We start from the raw sequence: 15,407 nt of genomic DNA, 5'->3' as shown, positions 1-15,407 counted from the left end.
GAGACAGGAAGAGGGAAGCTGAGCGCTGTGCTCGGGAAGCTTGTAAGCTTGGCAGGCTACAGGGCCTCAGCTGCCGAGCCAGACCTTGCATTTTATCTGGTGGGACATGGGGAGCCAGGGGAGGTGTGTGAGCAGGGGAGAGGGTGGGGTTGAGGTGGGAAGGAATCTTGGAGAGATGATGTGTCTGGTTCCAGAAGGAAGCCGAGGCGTCAGGGCGGCAAATAGGGGCTGAGGATCAGCTCCTGCCTGCCTAGGGCTGTGCCTCTGGTCCCTTCTGATCTGATTTTGGAGGGCGCCATCTGGTGGCTCGGCTAGAAGCTGAGCTCCGGGGGAGAGGCCAACAGGAATTGGTTGGGGTGGGGAGGGGAGCTTGTCAGGGGGGCATTCTGGGGAAGCAGAAGCGTCCACGCTGAACCAGGTTGGGATCCAGAGAAAACCAGTCCCAAACCAGCCTCGCCAGCCACCCAGATGACGGGAAAAAGTTGCTGGCTGGCCAGAGGGAAAAGGAGCTGTTGCTGAGGAGGTAGGAAGCTTCCTGTTAGGCTGTCGTCTCACAGGATGAAGAGTGGCCAGGAAGCCTGTGACACATTCAGGAGGCAGCCACTTCTCCGTAGCTGGACCCCTGGCTGGAGATGGGGAACAAGGTGTGAAAGTGGATGCTGGGAGACTAACCTAGGGGATGAGGGCAGGCTTTTCCAAAGAGGGTATTTGAGCTGGGTCAGGACAGCTGAATAGGAGTTCAACAGGCAGAGAATCGTTCCAGCCAGCAGAAACCAGCAACTGTTAAAACCCCAGTGATTGAAGGGGTTTGGGGGAGTGTGTGGAGAAGGGCAGGACCAGAATGCACTGGGGATGAGGAGGTGAGGACGAGGTTGGAGATGTAGGCACCAAACCACTCAGGGCCTCGAATGCCAGGCTATGGGGCTATGACGGCAACGGGGAGCCAGGAAAGGATTTTGAGCAAGGGGTGGACGGGGGCATTGGGTGTTCGGAAGATCCCTCTGGAGTGAACTAGAGGACAGACTGGAGGCTGGGAGGTCAGGAGGAAGCCTGAGTTGGGAGGATTCAGAGAAAGAAACCAAAGAGAGTGGGGACATCTGCTAGATTCCTTTCCTGTGAGGCTGTTGCTGGGGTGAGGGTCAGGTTCCTGGCCCCTGGTACCCGGGTAGAGAAGGGACAGCAGTTGACACCGCCTGCTAAGAGGAGGCTGTTTATAGACGGGGTAGCATTATCACAATACACAGGGCTCCAGAGCGCAAGCACTTGCCCTAAATTGTCTCAGTGCCCGTTCTCGGCCAATACGAGAGCACTTCTCAGGAGACTCCATTAAGGACGGGCCGATTTATCTAACCGGACGGGGTAAGACCAAGGCTGGAACAGGTCGGCGGTCCCTGGAGGGATCTACTTCCGTTGGTGGGGGCAGTCTGCAGAGTCCGTTCTCCCGCGGGGCTGCTGCCTGGAAACTTAGTGGAGGGGCGGGGAAGGATCAGATGACTTCCGTTTCCACCTCGTCTTCCATCCTCTTCTTTTGCTTCTTCATTACCGCCTCCAGCTCCGACACTTTCTCTTTGTCCTGGAGGGGGGGTGGAAAATCAGGATGTTGGAGGCAGAGCCCTCAGCGCCCTCCCCAGTCCGGGCTCGGGGACGAGCGCCCGCCTCACCTCCAGCAGCGAGCGCTGCACTGTGATCTGGCTGTACACGCGCGCCCCCTCCTCGGGGCTCAGCGCCCGAAACTTCTCTTTCTGCAGCGAGAATAGCTGCGCGCCGCTCAGTGCGCCTAGCGCGGCCAGGGTCCTGAGCAGGGTCATCCCAGGGCACAGTCAGGCCTGTTGGCCAATCACGGCTCAAGCCTCCTCAGCCCCACCAACCACTTTACGCCCGCTTAGCCCTTTGTCCAATCTGAGCAGCAGTCTAACTCTCAAGCTGGGGGGCGGCCGCTGCTGATGGCTCCTGAATCCCCATCCACCACCAATCATAGCGCGCCGTGGGGTGGGGTGGGGTGGGGTGGGGTGGGGGCTGCCTTCCAAGGGAGGCGGGGCTTCCCTGGAGACTCCAATCGGAGCCTGGAAAAACATGCCAATCACAGCCCGACAGTCTAGTTGCTATCAGGCAGACCCCCGTTTGGGACCAATCCCGGTCTCCCGTGGTCTTCCATGCCCCCTCTGGGCCAATCGGAGCGCTCCGCCTCTAGCGCCGGTATCTCAGGGTCCCCTAGCCGGCACCTGCCACACTCACCCTGAACTAAAGCCCTTGCCCTGCAGCCAGGCGCGGACCTCCGAAGCGCTGGAGCGCGGGCTGAGCTGCGGCTCCGGGGCGCGGGGCCCCGGGGCTGCGCGGCTGGGGCCCGTGAGGCCCTGGGCCAGGCGTGCCTGCAGCTCCTCGTTGATACTGAGCATCTGGGAGAATTTCTCTGCAGGCGGGAAACCGGGAGGGAGGGCGGACTCAGGGCGAAGGGCCCTGGGCTCAGAGGGTCGGGGACCTCCAGCGTCCTTGTGATGGGTCGGGAGTCCGTTTACTCTTTCTGAGCCTCGGTTTCTCTGCCTGGAAAGCGAGGACAAGGGCCGCTCCTTCGAAGGGGTGCCCCTACCACTCACCCTTCTTGCCGGAGTCCAAGTTGTTGAGGCTCTCGCAGCTGTCCCTGGGAGACCGAGACGGAGCCGGAGCCTGGGTCCGCGCTGGTCGGGGACGGGGAGCGGGAGCCAGGGTCGGCGCTGGTGCGGGAGGGGTCGGCGGGGGAGGAGCCGGGGCCGAGGCTGGTGGGGGAGGGGGAGCCGGAGCCACGGCCGACGCTGGTGGAGGAGGGGGAGCCGGAGCCACGGCCGGAGCTGGTGGTGGAGGGGGAGCCGGAGCCACGGCCGGCGCTGGTGGTGGAGGGGGAGCCGGAGCCACGGCCGACACTGGTGGAGGAGGGGGAGCCGGAGCCACGGCCGGCGCTGGTGGTGGAGGGGGAGCCGGAGCCGGGGCCGACATTGGTGGTGGAGGGGGAAAGGGAGTGCTGTTCTCCTAGAGAGGGGAAAAAGAGGAGAGCACCTGGATCAGAAGGAGGACTGAGTCCCAGTCCCCTTCGCCTGGAGGTAAATTTCCGAATCCTCAGCCACTTCCTCTGCCAGTGATTTTGACCCCTTATCCCCCACGCCTCTTGTTCCCAAGACCCAGGATCTGACCCCAGCCCCTCTTCCCTCAAGACCCAGGAGTCTGCCCTGGCTCACCAGGCTGCGGCCCCCCCGCGGCCCCGGGTGGGGTGTCAGGATATTATAGGGTACATATCCCTCCTGCCCCCTCTGGTCCCGAACCTTCCACCACTTGCGCTGGTCATCCAGGACCTGGAAGAGGTACAGGGGAGGGTTCTGAGGCTGTATCTGTAGCTAGGGTTGGGTGGACTCCAACCCCCCAGCCCCCCACCCCGTCCCCCACTCCTCTGACCTCCAATATGTCCCACTGCTTGACGGGCAGCTCGCTGCTATTGCGCGCCTGGAAGTCATAATTGCATAGGACCCACTTTCCCGCCGGCTCCAGCCCCTGGGGCTCATCTTCTGGTTCCTGGTCTTGGTGACTGAGGAGAAGGGGAAGGGTTGGGGGGTAAGGAGGTAGCCAGCTCCACTGCTCTGGACTGTAGGGTGTTGGTGTGAGCTGGGGTTAAAGCCAAGCAGGGGTCGAGGCAGGGGAGGCAGGTTAATACTGTTAACGGAGGTTTGAAATTGGAATACGGGTTTGAATATATTGTGCTCCTTATGTGCCTGGCACCATGCAGTAAGCACATGATATGAGTCTAGCCTCAGCTCCATTTTATAGATGAGAACATTCAGGCTCAGAGAAATAAAATGACTCTCCCCAGATTACACAGCTAGAGACAGCTGCTATTTATTGAGCATCTACTGTGTACTTGAGTCATGCATAATGATAACTCACAAGCATAATAAAAACAATAGTTAACACTTATATAGCACTTATTACATGCCAGACACTGTTCAAAGTCTGCTACATACTACATATATTAGCTGATTTGATGCTAGAGACAACACTTGGTAGAGCCGTGAGTTCGGACCCCCGAGTTCCTTCCTCCCTCCAGAGACCCAACTGTTATCTCCATTTTATAGGAAAGGAACAGCGATAGAAAGTGACACGGTGATGTAAAGGTCACAGAGCAAGAAAGAGGTGTAGTCAGATTGGGACCCAGGCAGGCTGGCCCCGGAGCTCATGTCCTGAGTAATTCCATTCTACTTGCACACAGCTGGACGTGAACCTGAGTGCTCCCATGACCCTGAGCTCCTAACTGCTAGCCTGTACAGCCTCACAGACTTCTCCCTCTTTCAGGGAGGGATTATTATTATTTCCATTCCTCTCCTGCCCCCCACAAAGAACTTGAAGCGCAAAAAAAAGGTGAGTTAAAAGCTGTGGGTGTCAAGCTCAAGATTCAGAAGCGCACCGAGAGGGGGGTCCGCTAGACCAGGCAGCTGGGGGGAGGGGGAGCAGACTTTTAGCTCTGACAACCCAGTAAAAGGCACCTCAGCCCGGATCAGGCCTACCTGTGCGAGAGGGGAGTCTTCAGGGCCGAGGCACCCCGTGCGGGGCCGGCGGCAGCTCCCGCCGTCTCTGCTGAGACTGCCTGACCCCTCACCCACACCCCCTTCTGCTCCTCCAGACCTGCTGCTTTGTTGTCTTCTCATCCCACGCAGCTTTCCTCACATCTGCCCCCCGACTTGCCCAAGGAATCCTAGTTCCTCTAGGCCCTTCTTCCCCCGGGACCCAAGAGTCTGCACCGCCATTGCTTGTTGGAACTATGAATTTGCACCCCCAGTTATTTCCTCCTCCAGAGACCTAGGAGTCCAGATCTCAAGCTTTAATGTCCTCCACCTTTTAATGCTTAAAAGGTCCCAGTGTAACACCCAGCAGGGACTGAGACAATTGCTCTACAGCCTTGGGAAAGCAAGGGTCCAGCCTCCCAGCCTTTACCTCTCTCAGGAGCCCAGAGATATTACCACTTCCTAACTTTCCCAGAAACTTGCCCCTTGGCCCTTTAAGTCCCAAGCCTACTTCCCTGGGTCTCCAAGGTCCCAAGCACCAGACTTGAGCTCTTCCTCAAAGCCCAATATATAATTCCCCAGCCTCTTCTCTCCAACACCCAGAACTCTGTCCATATAGGGACCCAGGCAGGGAGCTTCCCAGGCCCTGGGAAACCAAACTGCCTTCTTCCAGACCTTTGGGGATCTAGGGGTCCCTCTCAAACTTCACCCACTCCCAGCACCCTCCTCCCTTAGACCCTGGAATCTGGGCCTCCAGTTCCCTCCTCCCCGAACCCAGAAGTCTGGGCCCCACTCCCTCCCTCCTTGATCCTCCCCCCTCTCCCAGCCCGGGCCCCTGCCTCATCACCACCTCACCCACCTTCGAAGAGCCGGAAGACAAAAGGAAAAAGAAAAAAGGGGAAGCGGAGTCAGCGCTGGGAGCCCCCAGGACGCACCCCTCCTGGAGCCCACCTGACCCGACTCACCCATTGACACTCACCCGTTGACAGCGACCTGAGGAGTGCTTTGCTGCAGGAGATGAGAGCAGTAGATCAGGTGGGGCCCGGCCTGCACCCCAGAATTCCCAGTCACGGCCCCCCTGTGTCACCTGGGGGAGCTTAAGCCTTAGCCTCACCTGCTGGCGCCGCCGCTCGTGTTGTAGCTGTTTCTCTACTGGGTCCTCCCAGGTGCGGCCCTGTGGGTCCGTGGCTGTGGGCTCCCAGCCGCTGTAGAACTCAGGTCTGTATGGGGTTCCCTCCTCTGAGGGTAGCTCCATCCTGCAGCCAAGGAGGGGCAAGGGATCCTCAGGGACCCTGGTCTGACCTCCCTGTCAGTAACTTCGTGAAGTTTTCCCCCTCCCCTTAAGCCTCGTTCTATTCCAACAATTCTAATCTTGCCCCCTTTTGCCAAGCCCTGCCCTTGCCTCTAAGCTGCATCCACAACATCAACTATATTTGTAAATACCCTGATTCCATTCATGCTCCGCCCTGGCCTCTGAATCTCACTTCTGATTCCAAACCGTGTTTCTAGCTACACACATCCTGTCCCTTTCCCCTAAGCGCAGCAACTAGCTCTGCACGTACTCCCTTGAAGCTCTCAGCCTCCAAGCGCGAAGACTGCACCCCCTTTCCAAAACCACAGACCAAACGTTTCCTAAGCCGGCCTCTTGGGCATAGCCTCACTCCATTCCTCTAAGTCCTGCCTTTTATTCCGGTTTGAGGTTTGTTTTTTTTTTTTTTTTTAACCATGCTACGAAAAACCTAACTACCTAACTTTAAGATTTATTTTTGCAACTTTTTTAAACAGAGAAAACAACACACTCCTTGGGGAAAGGTGAGTGACTAAGAGGACAGGTCCTGGGTACAAATTACTACCACAGAGCCTGGAGTTGATAGGCCTGCCTAGGAGAGAACCACGGGCACCGCCACACCACCAAAGGGGGTAGCTGCTGTCTGAGGCTCAGCAGACAGTTTCATACGCCACGGAAAGCTGCTGGCCTTCCCTCCAATCGGATCGTGGCATTTGACCTAGTCCCACCTGAACTTCAATTTCTTTGGCGACACCCTCCAGCTAAACCCCACAACTAACCTACCCTCCTAGCCCCATCTTTCCAACAGCCCCGCCACTTCCTCCCAGCCCCACCCGTAAATCACCACGCCTCCTGCTTCCCAGCCCTGTCCCTCCAATCAACACGCTCCCAGCCCCCCGCCCCGCCCCTGGATCACCACGCCTCCTGCCTTCCAGGCCTGTCTCACCAATCACCACGACCCCAGCCCCCCCGCCCCGCCCCTGAATCACCACGCCTCCTGCCTTCCAGACCTGTCTCTCCAATCACCACGACCCCAGCCTCCCAGCCCCGACCCTAAATTGCCGCTCCTCCAGCCTCCCAGCCCCGCCCCTTACCCCGGGCGGGTCCAAGAGTCCCCCAACGAGGTCCAGAGCGTGTTTTCAAGTTGGGTGACGTTGTCCCACAGCAGCGCCACAGCCTCGGAAGTCAGATGCGGCCGCCGCACGCAGCTCGCGAACTGGGGGCCCCCCGAGGTGTCCACAATCTGGCAGGGGCGCAAGAGTGGGCAAGCTATCAGACCTTCTTGAAGTGGAACCCTCCTGCTGCAGGCTGCCCTGAGGGCTGAGGTCGGGGGTGTCTCACCATTTGCAGAGGTCCGAACAGGAAGTGCAGCAGTTCTGGGGAGGAGGGGTTGGAGATGTTGCTGCGCAGCCGGGCCTGTGGAGCCGGGGAGGTGCTGGTATTAGTGCGCGGACAGGTCAGGTTTGTTATTCCCCTCGCCCCCTGACGCCCCGGGATGAACGCGTCCTCACCAGCAAGCTGAAGGCGTACTTGATTTTCTGAAGCACATCAATGAACTCGGCCTCTGAGGGCGGCTTGGCCCGCAGCGTCAGGAGGCCCTCTGTGGGTAGAGAGGCAGGCGCGGTGATGGGGCACATGCAGACAGCGTCAGGCAGGGTCGAAGAGAGAGGCAGTGACCCAGTGAGATCGCGATAGGGAGTCAAACTGGCAGGGGGTGCAAGGGGAGACCCAAGGGAGAGGGTGGATATTTGGGAGTGGCCGGGACGGGGGTGTTCAGGATTGCCACTCGGTGGCGCCTCCTCACCCCCGGCCTCCCGGTGCCGGGTCCTGCGGCTGCGCTCTCGGTGCTCCAGCACTCGGGTCGCCTCGGCAGACTTCTGCAGCCTTGATACGAAGGTTTCCACGTCGTCGAACACGTGGTTCAGGATGTCCTGGGGGGCAGAGCAGGGGGATGCGTGGGACCCCTGAATCTCGGACCCTCATCACCCCTGTCCAAGCCCTCTTAAACCAAGAGCGCTTAGGCACATTCAGGCCAGCCCACGCCCTCTGATGCTTGACCCTGCCCCCATTCTGTCCCCGCCGGCCACACCCCCAGAAGTCCCCAGAACCAAGCCCCACCCCCTGACCGAAGATTCACACCTGCAGCCAGTCCCGCCCCGGCCCTAGCCCCGCCTCACTCACCACTTCCCGCTCCGCCTGCAGACTGGCCAGGTCTGGGCCGCAGGGGCCCAGGTCCCGAGAGGCCGGCTCAGCGCTGCTGCAGACCTCCGCCCGGCCCGGCCTCCGTATCTCTGCAGTCTCTGGGATGGGGTCCGCCTGGGGTCGCCCGCGGCCCGCGGCCGGCTCCACCGTGTTGATCGCGGCGTGGACCGTCGGGCGGTGCTGCAGGGACGGGGTCTCGGCGGTGGGCGAGGGGTGGCACTGCAGCTCCTTTCGCGTGGCCCTGCGGGGGAAGAAGGGGAAACTGAGGCTGGGCACACCGAGGGGTCCGGGGAGGGGAGAAATTCGGGGCTTCAATCTGAAACACTGTGGCCAAAGGGGTCAAACCTAGGCTCTCAGTGGTAGGGAGAAATCCGATATATGGGGGATGGGAGAGCACCTCTCCGGAGGGAAACTGAGGCAGAGGGAGGAGAAACCGAGGGGAGGGGAGTACACTTGGTACAGGGTTTGTTTGACTCCATTTAAAACTCGTTCTGCTCTAGGCTAGTGGTATCCACCGATTTCTCGGATGGGGAAACTGAGGCCCAAAGAGGGGAGCCGGCTCCCCAGAGACCTCCCCGTCGTCTCCTCTCCCCAGCTTCCAGCCCGGCCCCCTTACCTGAGCGCCGCCGCCCTGCGCTCCCCGCGGCCCGAGCGGTAGTTGTGCAGAGCCCCCTGGATGTCCTCTCGGATCAACTCCGCCTGTCAATCACGCCGTCAGGGCACGACCCCAACCCACCCACTGCCCGCCCAGGCGGCTCTCCGACCGGATCGATTCCTCAGCTCGGCCCCAGACCACGTCCAGTCATAGCTCACGCACTGCGCCCACGCACGTCCACGCCCTGCACTCACACCCCGCCTCTTAAACTGTCCCTGCCTTGGGCCGCGCCCCCAACCACGGAGACCCAGTCCAGACGGCACTTCGCCCCTGGACCACACTCACTCCCATCCTAGTTCTGGCTGCTCCCCCAGACTCTCACTTCCATGTTCTGTCCACGTGCTGTCCGAGCTCTTAGCTCTTAGCCTCCGTCTCCATTATGCCCTCTCGTTCCTTCTCGACCCTACGTTCAATCTGTCCTCAAATCCCCCTCCCTCCCAGAATTCCTTTACAGGTCACGCCCCCTCCGCTGGCCCTGACCCCGCCTTTGCCGTACACCATGCCCCCCGTCTTAGAGGCCCCGCCCCGTTGGAGGTCCGGCTCCGGGCTCCGCCCAGTTTCAGCTCCGCCCCCGGAATCCGCAGGGTCTCAGCCTGTGGCCCCGACCCCCGTTCGCTCACCCCCAGACGCAGGCCCTGGAAGAAGTGCACGTCGGGCTGCGTGCGCTCGGGCTCCTGGCACACGAGCAGCAGCAGTGAGCAGCTCTGGCCCGGCGGTATCACCGTGTCGCAACGCACGATGGCGCTCAGCGGGTAAGACTCCAGCTCCTCCTGTGGGGTGGAGGGTGGGACGGCGGGTAAACTGAGACCCTGAGCCAAGGATACTCCTAAGTGGTGACAGCAGTGCCAGCAGTGCCAGCACGTACAGGCACTGCGCGGGGCAACCTCCACCCCAAGTTGAGGGGCCAGGGATAACACCCCTGTTTAATAGATGAGGCTAATGAGGCTCAAAAAGGGGGCGGGGGTCCCTTGCCAAAGTTCCTAGAGGAAGGACGTGCAGGAATCAAGATTCACACTCAGATCCCTGACGTCCCTGGGGCTCTCCATGCCTTAGTGGGCTCAGTCCAAGCTGCTCCTTCCACCCATGTGCCCCGTGGCACCTTGGAGACTGGGTCCAGCAGCGCAACGTGTTTGGGAGACACGCGCAGCAGCATGTTCTGGGCCCAGACGCGGCCTTGGCTGTCCATGAGGGCCAGCTTCCGCGAGGCGTCCTCCACCGTGTGCACGCCGTCCTCGTCACCCAGGCAGAAGGTCACCAGGTGCTGGAGAAAGCAGTGAGTCCCAAGATGAAGCCAGGTGGGCTGAGAAGCCCCTGGAATCAGCCTTCCAGCCTGCGACTACGCACACCTCCTCTGGGAAGCCTTCTCTGATCACCTGCGCCACCTCCTCCCAGTGCCCTCTGTGTGTCTTCCCTGGGTTAGGCTCTCCAGCTAGACCCCTTGGAGGCAGAGAATGGTCTGGATTATATCTAGTTCCTTCTAAGCAGCTCTACCTCTGTTAGAGCACCTGGCAATTTTGCTGGTACCTGTGGACCTTGTCTGACCCCTACTCATCCAGGATTGCATCTGATTTGTCCCTGTGGTCCAACTATCCAGCACAGGAGCTGGTTCAGAGGAAAAGTTGGCAGATTCAAGTGGAATTGATTTCCTCCACGGAATACCCACATCTGAGGCAAGGCAGAAGAAGTCCACTTTGCAGATGAGCAAACTGAGTTTCCCAAGTTCTTGCTGCTTGGAGGTCTAACTGCTTTCAACTCCCCCATCTCCTCAGGCCTGCCTTGCCTCCTGCAAGACTCCCCGTGGCAACAGAGACCCCAGACTCACATTGACTGGATATTGGGAAACATCGGCCATAACCTCAGTGGAGTAACGCTTCCTCTGTTCTGTGGGGGGAGAAGGAGAATGGCTGCAGGAGACCCAGCTCCCAGCCCCTTCCCCCTCAGACCCAGGAGGCCAGACCTCCAGCCCCTCCTCCCTGAGAAAAGGAGTCCAGACCCCTAAACCCTTCCCCCATCAGATCCAGGAGTTCGGGTCCTCAGTTACCTCCTCCCCCAGACCTAGTTTCTCTTGGCCTGGGGCTTCCTTGCCCCTCAACTCACCATAGATAGACTTGGCATTCCGTTTGGGAGAAGCTTCTGGACTAGTGAAGGAAACGAGGGGTGAGAGGGGCCATGGGAATTGGGGGCAGGTCATGGGAGTTTTGAGTGCCCAGCAGAGCTTGTGAGGGCAGTGGGGAGCCATGGAGGGTTTTGAGCAAGGGAGGGCAGGGCCAGAGCTGGACTTTAACGAGACAAGTATGGCAGTGGTACTGTGTCGTGGTGGCGAGTGTGGTCTCTACTGTCACACAGACCTGGGTTCGACTCCTCTGTCAGCTACTGCGTTGTCATAAGACCCCGGGTGGGAGACGATCTCTCCTGCTTCAGCTTCCCTTTCCATAAGACAGGGGTTAGTTACCCTATAGTGTCTGTCTGGTAGGTCTGTTGGGCTAATTCAATGAGATGATGCAGCTGGAATGCTGTGCAGCCTTAGTAACTGTTATTATCATTGTTAAGATGATGCAAAGGGCTTAACACACAGTAGTTGCTCAATAAATGGGATTTTTTTTTTTTTTTTTTTTGGCTATGCTGTGCTGCGTGGCTTGCAGGATCTCAGTTCCCTGACCAGGGATTGAACCTGGGCCACGGCACTGAAAGTGCCAAATCCTAACCACTAGACCACCAGGGAACTCCCAATAAATGGGATTTTTTACAGTAGCATTAGTATTGGGAGTAGATGGAAAGTTATCTTCTTCCTCTCCTACCCCACGGGCCAGGTTCTTTTCAACCAAATCCTTCTCTGTCTCTTGCCCTCGACCTCCTCTTCAAGGTCACTTTCTCTGAGAATTCTCGAGTCCCCGTTTCCACAGAAATAACAGAAACTCGGAGCTTGGTTGGGGTCGGAGATGAGAGATGAAGGATGAGAAGCTCTTTTAGTCAAACCTCTGCTCCTCATCCTGCTCTTGTCAGTCAAATCTCCCCACAATTTGATTACCTCTGGGCTGGAGAACTCCTTTCCTTCCATCTCCCATGCAGCTATTCCCATGCTTCTCTCTTTATCCTTCTCCCTGCTCACTCCAGGAGACTTGACCCTTCATTATAAACAGCCCTGAGTTTTTAGCAAAGGGTCAATATTTAATAATAAGATATAACAACTGGGAATTCCCTGGAGGTCCAGTGGTTAGGACTCGGTGCTTTCAGTGCCGTGGGCCCGGGTTCCATCCCTGGTTGGGGAACTAAGATCCCATATGCCACGCAGCGCAGCCAAAAAAAGAAAAAGAGGGCTTCCCTGGTGGCGCAGTGGTTGAGAGTCCGCCTGCCGATGCAGGGGACATGGGTTCGTGCCCCGGTCCGGGAAGATCCCACGTGCCAAGGAGCGGCTGGGTCCGTGAGCCATGGCCACTGAGCCTACGCGTCTGGAGCCTGTGCTCCGCAGCGGGAGAGGCCACGGCAGTAAGAGGCCCGCGTACCGCCAAAAAAAAAAAAAAAAGAAAGAAAAAGAAAAGGTAACAACGATAGCCTAGCAGTTCTCATGAGTTGAACACCTGCTGTTGGTCAGATGCTCTGCTAGGTCCTGTATGTGCGTTAGCCTATCAAGAGTGTCCAGGCCTGGGCTGCTGTAAATGCCACCTGCGGGTGTGGATGAAAGGGTGGGGGGGGAGGGTGGGCGGCCGGGGGACCTGGCGGACGGGGGTACTTACCCAGTGGTGGTGCTCATGGCACTGAGAATGGGGAGCTCCTGCCACCTGGAGCCCTGGGAGCCAGCAAAGAGGTGAGGCCGGACCTGATCGCAGGACCTATGATCCCTGCCCCAGCACCTCCCCGCTCAGACCAGGAATCCGGGCCCCCAGCCCCGCCTCCCTCAGACCCAGATGTCCAGGCCCTCAGGCCCTTGTTCCTCAGGCCAGGAATCTAGACCTGCAGGCCCTCCTCCCTCAGACCCAGGGATCCAGACCCCCAGCCCCTCCCCCCTCACACCTAGTACACTGCCGCACCCCCAATCCCTCAGGGCTCCATACATTCAGCTCCCTAACCTATGTGTGCTCCATTTTCCTTCCTCTACCCAGGGATCCTGTCTCCCTGTCTTCTAGCCTTTTACTTTCTCAGGGGCCCAGGAGTCCAGAACTCAGAGCTCCTTGTCCCGTGGAACTAAAGGGTTTTGACACCAAGTCTCCTCAGAGAACCATTCATCCAATTCTTCAGCCCCTACGACCCCATAGTCTTCCCTTAGGTGTCCGGGTCCGATCTCCAGCCTCTAGCTCTTCAGAACTAGACTTTAGTTCCCCCAGCCTTGCCTGGGTCTGGACCCAGGAGTCTGGGCCCCCTGCTCCCTCCCCCAGACCCAGGAGTCCCCACCTCCAGCCCCTCCTCACTAGGACCCGGCTCTCTTCCCTGGGCCCCCTCCTCACCTGCTGCTCAAGCTGTGTCAGACGGGAGGCTCTGAGCTCTTCTCTCCCTTCCCGACAGGGGCCTCTCCTTCCTGCTCACTCCCAGGGCCCTCCCTCCTCCGCATGCCTGAGCACTCACCTGGTACAGCCTGCTGGCGTGGCCCCTGGGCGGGGCTGGCTGACAGACCCAGGGCGCCGGCTGGGATGTCCTCGGGGGAGCCAGAACGCTAATAGTCTCCATCACAACAGGAGAACAAGAACTACAGCAATCCTCCACCGGTGCCCTCGGCCCCCAGCCCTCGCCTTCCCTCCTCCTTTGGAAATGTCCCTCAGTAATTCCCGATAACGATGACAGCTAAGATTCAATGCCCAACACTGCTCCAAGGGCATCACAAAAATGAACAGCCTCCTCAGGCATAAAAATCTCCTTTCGAGAACTTCCCCTGTGCCATGGTCCTCGCTAACTGAGTTATACACACCACTTCTTCCCCGAACCCTGTGAAGTGAGTGTTGGGGTGTCTCCATTTTGCAGATGAGGAAACTGAGGCTCACAAGGGCTCAGAGACTTGCTCAGAGTTACACATGCAGTGAGTGGTCTCCCTGCTGTCTTCCTCCCCAGTCCGGTCTCAATGCATGGACCCCATAGAAACCTAAATCAGCTTACGTCACTCCACTCTCAAAAGCCTTCGGTGGCTCCCCATTTCTCTGGATAAAAGAGAAGAACTTCAAAAAAAAAAAAAAAAAAAAAGAAGACCTTCTACAAGGCCGTAAGTGATGGTACCCTACCTCATCTCTTCCTTTGCTCCTTGAGTACCCAGATGCCATTCTGCCTCAGGGCCTTTGCACTTGCTGTACCCTTTGCCTGGAAAGCTCTTCTCACATCCTCAGATGAGAAGAGGCTTGCTTCCTCATCTTCTTCAGGTCTTTGCTTGAATGGCACCACCTCAGGGAGGCCTGGCTGGCAACCTTGTTTAACGTGGCAGCACCTCTGACCCTTCCCTCCTTCAGAGTCTCTTCCCCCTCCCCCAACATTTAGCTTATCTCCAGATCATTTATCACCCTGTAACACACTATATTACCTGTTTATTTTGTCTATTTTATGTCTTCCCCATTAGAATGTAAGGCTTCATGAGGACAAAGACTATTGTATGTTCAGTCCCCCAATGTATCTGCAGCGTATAGAATAGGGTCTTGCACGTAGTAAGTGCTAGAGTGACATTTGCTGAATTACTGAGTTTTTGCATTTGGTGCACTCATGTACATTATTGCTTCACTGAACACATGTTGACCCCACAGTCTATACTAAGAGAGGCTGGAAACCACAGAAGGCACATCCTTGTCCTGGATTGATGGGGAAGAAAGAATAGACAGAAAGAGAGATAATCATATTGTGTGGTGTGATGGTAAAGAGCTCAAGTGGGTGTGGGTTCGAGTCCTGGCTTTGCCGCTTAATAATTTTGGTAATACTTATTGTGTGCTTATATCCTCTTCTGAGTACCTTATGTGTGTGTGTGTGTGTGTGTGTGTATTTGTATAAACCTCACAACGTCCTAGGAAATGGGTTCAATTATCCCCATTTTATACATGAAGAAACCGAGACATATTCAAGTTACGTAACATGTCTATAATCACACAACTAATAAGTGGTAGAGATGGTTGAACCCAGGCCATACAGTTTAGACACTGCATCTTGGTTGTTACTCTGTGCCACCACCTCATGGTCCAGGCCCTTATCTAGCTGTGTGACCCTGGGCAAATTACTTAACCTCTCTGTGCCCCAGTCCCCCATCTGTAAAATGGGGACAACAGCACTGGGGAGATTAAAGGAGGTTACGGAGAGCTCTTAGTACAGTACTCGACGAAGAGAAAATCCTAGGGAAGAAGTGTTAGCGACCACATCGATGATGTCTTTCTTTCCACAGGTCCTACAATGGCAGATGCTAAGGATGCCTTGGAAGCCTGGAAGCGGCTGCTCAGAGGGTCAGGGCAGGCTTCCTGAAGGAGGAGGGGTGGGGTGGCCAGAGCTAAACCTGAAGGGCAAGTTTGGCAGCCCCAGGTGGCCTGGAGCATGAGGGAGGAGTGTTCCAGGCCAGGAGCCGCCTGAGCCACGGAGGGGAGGGCCGTCTAGCCAGCGAGTGTGCCGGGCACTGCTGGGCACAGAGACATAGTGACCAGCTGGGCGAGTAGCCACTGCCCCCCTCCTCCGTGCAGCAGGGAGAGGGTCCTGTGCTCTTCTGTGTCCGGCTTCTGTCAGTCTGTGTCCCTGGCACATCCATGCCACAAATGCTTTCTGAGCTTGGCCCTGCCTGGTTTGGAGT

At 57.8% G+C, this 15,407-nt stretch overlaps 1 protein-coding gene across 2 annotated transcripts; it reads right to left on the bottom strand.

Moving 5' to 3' along the window:
- Positions 1–1,336: 1,336 nt before the first annotated feature.
- On the bottom strand, positions 1,337–12,419 carry EPS8L1 (EPS8 signaling adaptor L1; the record flags this gene model as incomplete). 2 transcript variants are annotated; one of them, XM_079723943.1, is made up of 19 exons in its annotated part: positions 1,337–1,573; positions 1,662–1,794; positions 2,236–2,410; positions 2,595–3,003; positions 3,210–3,323; positions 3,424–3,553; positions 5,503–5,531; positions 5,638–5,779; positions 6,906–7,054; positions 7,153–7,227; positions 7,323–7,411; positions 7,616–7,742; positions 7,993–8,254; positions 8,630–8,712; positions 9,289–9,438; positions 9,768–9,929; positions 10,491–10,549; positions 10,766–10,806; positions 12,403–12,419. In XM_079723943.1, the coding sequence occupies 19 exons, from the start codon at positions 12,417–12,419 to the stop codon at positions 1,487–1,489; spliced, it is 2,433 nt and encodes an 810-aa protein (XP_079580069.1). In that variant the 3' UTR covers positions 1,337–1,486. The 2 variants fall into 2 exon arrangements, with proteins under 2 accessions (XP_079580069.1, XP_079580068.1); XM_079723942.1 differs by lacking the exon at positions 12,403–12,419 and having other exon boundaries at positions 9,717–9,929; positions 10,766–10,907.
- Positions 12,420–15,407: the final 2,988 nt, after the last annotated feature.

The sequence above is a fragment of the Hyperoodon ampullatus genome (assembly GCF_949752795.1).
Source record: "Hyperoodon ampullatus genome assembly, chromosome: 18".
Classification (NCBI taxonomy): domain Eukaryota; kingdom Metazoa; phylum Chordata; class Mammalia; order Artiodactyla; family Ziphiidae; genus Hyperoodon; species Hyperoodon ampullatus.
The sequence above is the reverse complement of the archived record's forward strand: the minus strand, read 5'-3'. Positions and strand labels throughout refer to the sequence as shown.